This window comes from Rutidosis leptorrhynchoides, chromosome 11, assembly GCF_046630445.1.
Source record: "Rutidosis leptorrhynchoides isolate AG116_Rl617_1_P2 chromosome 11, CSIRO_AGI_Rlap_v1, whole genome shotgun sequence".
NCBI lineage: Eukaryota > Viridiplantae > Streptophyta > Magnoliopsida > Asterales > Asteraceae > Rutidosis > Rutidosis leptorrhynchoides.
In genome coordinates this window covers 270,680,340-270,682,830 of record NC_092343.1, presented here as the reverse complement: position 1 = coordinate 270,682,830, position 2,491 = coordinate 270,680,340, and the positions used below count along the sequence as shown (strand labels likewise).

Here is a 2,491-nt window from a genome sequence, read left to right as displayed (position 1 = left end):
AGTCATTCATGACATATTTCAAAAGACGTTGCATTCGAGTCGTTGAGTTCATCAAGATTATTATTAAGTCAATTATAGTTGGATATATTATGAAATGGTATTCATGCCGTAAACTTTCGATGTAATGAAAGTCTGTCTTTTAAAAACGAATGCAATGTTTGTAAAATGTATCATATAGAGGTCAAGTACCTCGCGATGTAATCAATTGTAATGTATTCGTCCAGATGGATTAGGACGGGTCCTTTCATTTTACTACTGTCACCATTAAAAATAGTATTAGTAACCAAATTAACTATGCCACTTGAGACTCGGAATGTGTCCCTGTGCAGCTTAAGGGGCATGCAATCAACAAATGTAAAAATGCATAAGTTATTGGCTTAAATTGCATAATTCAATTTACTTCAAACATATCACTTGACCAACACTTAGCTGTCATGTTTACAATGGAAAATAAAAATTCATTTAATAAAAACTTTAAAAATATCTCTGGGGTGATCAATCCCTCTGTAGGTTTTTCATATGTAGCACCGTTTCAGTGTTTACGCATGCCATGTGCGCTTTATTGCTCTTCCATCCAAACTTGCTAGCCGATACGCCCCTGTATCGCTTACGCCAATAACCTTGTATGGTCCTTCCCATTTAGGTCCGAGTTTACCCGTGTCTTCCGCCCTGCTTGCTTCATTCTTTTGCCATACCAAGTCATCCAATTGGAAAGACAAAGGTTGTACGCGCTTGTTATAGTAGCTCGCGATTCTTTGTTTGTTGATTGCTTCTTTTATTGCCGCCATTTCTCTGCGTTCTTCAACTAAGTTTAGATTTTCACACAGTTCTTCACTATTGCTACTTTCATCGAAGGAAGCTACGCGCATAGTTGGTACATTTATTTCGGAGGGTATTACAGCCTCGGACCCGTATACAAGCTGAAAGGTGTTTCATTAGTTGCGCCTTTTAGAGTTGTGCGGTGTGCCCATAATACGTTAGGCAGTTCATCTATCCAACCTCTTCGACACAATCCAAGCCTTGCTTTGATTCCTAACACAATGTCCCGATTTGTGACTTCACATTGACCATTCGCCTGAGGGTGTGCGACTAATGTAGATGTTTGCTTTATATTCAATTCTTGGCACCAGTAACTGAATGGATTAACTTCAAATAGGGTACCATTGTCGCTTAGTATTTCATTTGGTATTCCAAATTGACAGACGATGTTCTCCCATACGAAATTTCGGATTTGCTTGCCTGAAATTGTTTTCAGCAGTTTGGCTTCTACCCACTTTGTAAAATAATCAATGGCCACCACCAAAAACTTTACACCCCCAGGTCCAGCGAGGAATGGCCCCACTATGTCGATTGCTCATTTGCAGAATGGCCATGGAGATGCGACCGGTATCATTGGATGTCACGGAGCCTTGCTTACCGGCACGTGAAGCTGACACGACTGACATTTGAGTATTACTTCTGCAGCATCTATGTACATTGACGGCCAGTAGTATCCGAGCCGCATTATTTTGGACGCAACTGTTTTGTGTCCTGAGGGCAATGTGCACATTCCCTCGTGTACTTCCCGTATGATTGATTCTGCTTGAGTTGGATTAAGGCACCACAAATGGGGTCCCAGAAAAGTCTTTCTGTATAGAATTCCCTTATCTAACAAATACTTTGGTGCTTTCATCTTAATTTTTCTTACTTCAGCTGAATCTATCGGCAATGTACCTTTGTTTAGAAATTCTACTATTGGTGTCATCCAACTCTGCTCCTCTTCTTCGACTGCGGTTGATACACTGTCTTCCTCAATAGATTTTACCTTAACTTCCTCAACCCAAATTTCTTTCTTAAAATGGCTGAATGTTAAGGCAGCTAACTTACTGAGCACGTCCGCTTTTTTGTTCAACGTTCTTGAAACCCGAGTTATCTGGAATAAGTCAAAGTCTACCACCAGTTCTTGCACAAGTTTTAGATATTTTTGCATTGATTCATCATGTGCCTCAAATATTCTGTTGAATTGTTTTGCAACTAACTGCGAATCAACATATACTGACAGTTCTTTTACCTCCAGATATTTTGCTACCCGCATTCCAGATAACAATGCTTCATACTCAGCTTCATTTTTTGTGATGGGGAAGCTAAATCGCAGCGCAAAGGTATATTCTTCTCCCTCTGGACTTTTTAGGACTATGCTTGCCCATGCGCCTTCTGGACCACAAGCCCCATCTGTGTGCATCTCCCACAACTGTTCGGGCGGAGGTGGTATTTCTTTTGATTCATGCGAGACTTTGATATCTCCGGCTGTTTCAGCCAGATAATCTGCTAAGACTTGTCCTTTTACCGCACTTCTTAGTGAGAAGCTTATCTCATGCTCTCCCAATTCAATAGCCCATTTGGCCATGCGACCAGAATTTTCTGGCTTATATAGCACTTGCCCAACAAGTATCAGTGAATGTAAATTTGCTAGAATTTATCAAGCAATTTAATGTTTGTTGACAACACATTG

The 2,491-nt window shown here is 40.4% G+C and overlaps 1 protein-coding gene across 1 annotated transcript; it reads right to left on the bottom strand.

The window, feature by feature from the left end:
• Positions 1-895: 895 nt before the first annotated feature.
• Positions 896-2,221, bottom strand: LOC139875528 (uncharacterized). The gene is made up of 2 exons (XM_071862863.1): positions 1,418-2,221; positions 896-1,273 (listed from the first exon to the last, which is right to left on the bottom strand). Exons 1-2 carry the CDS (start codon positions 2,219-2,221, stop codon positions 896-898), a joined length of 1,182 nt encoding a protein of 393 aa, XP_071718964.1.
• Between the last annotated feature and the right edge of the window lie 270 nt (positions 2,222-2,491).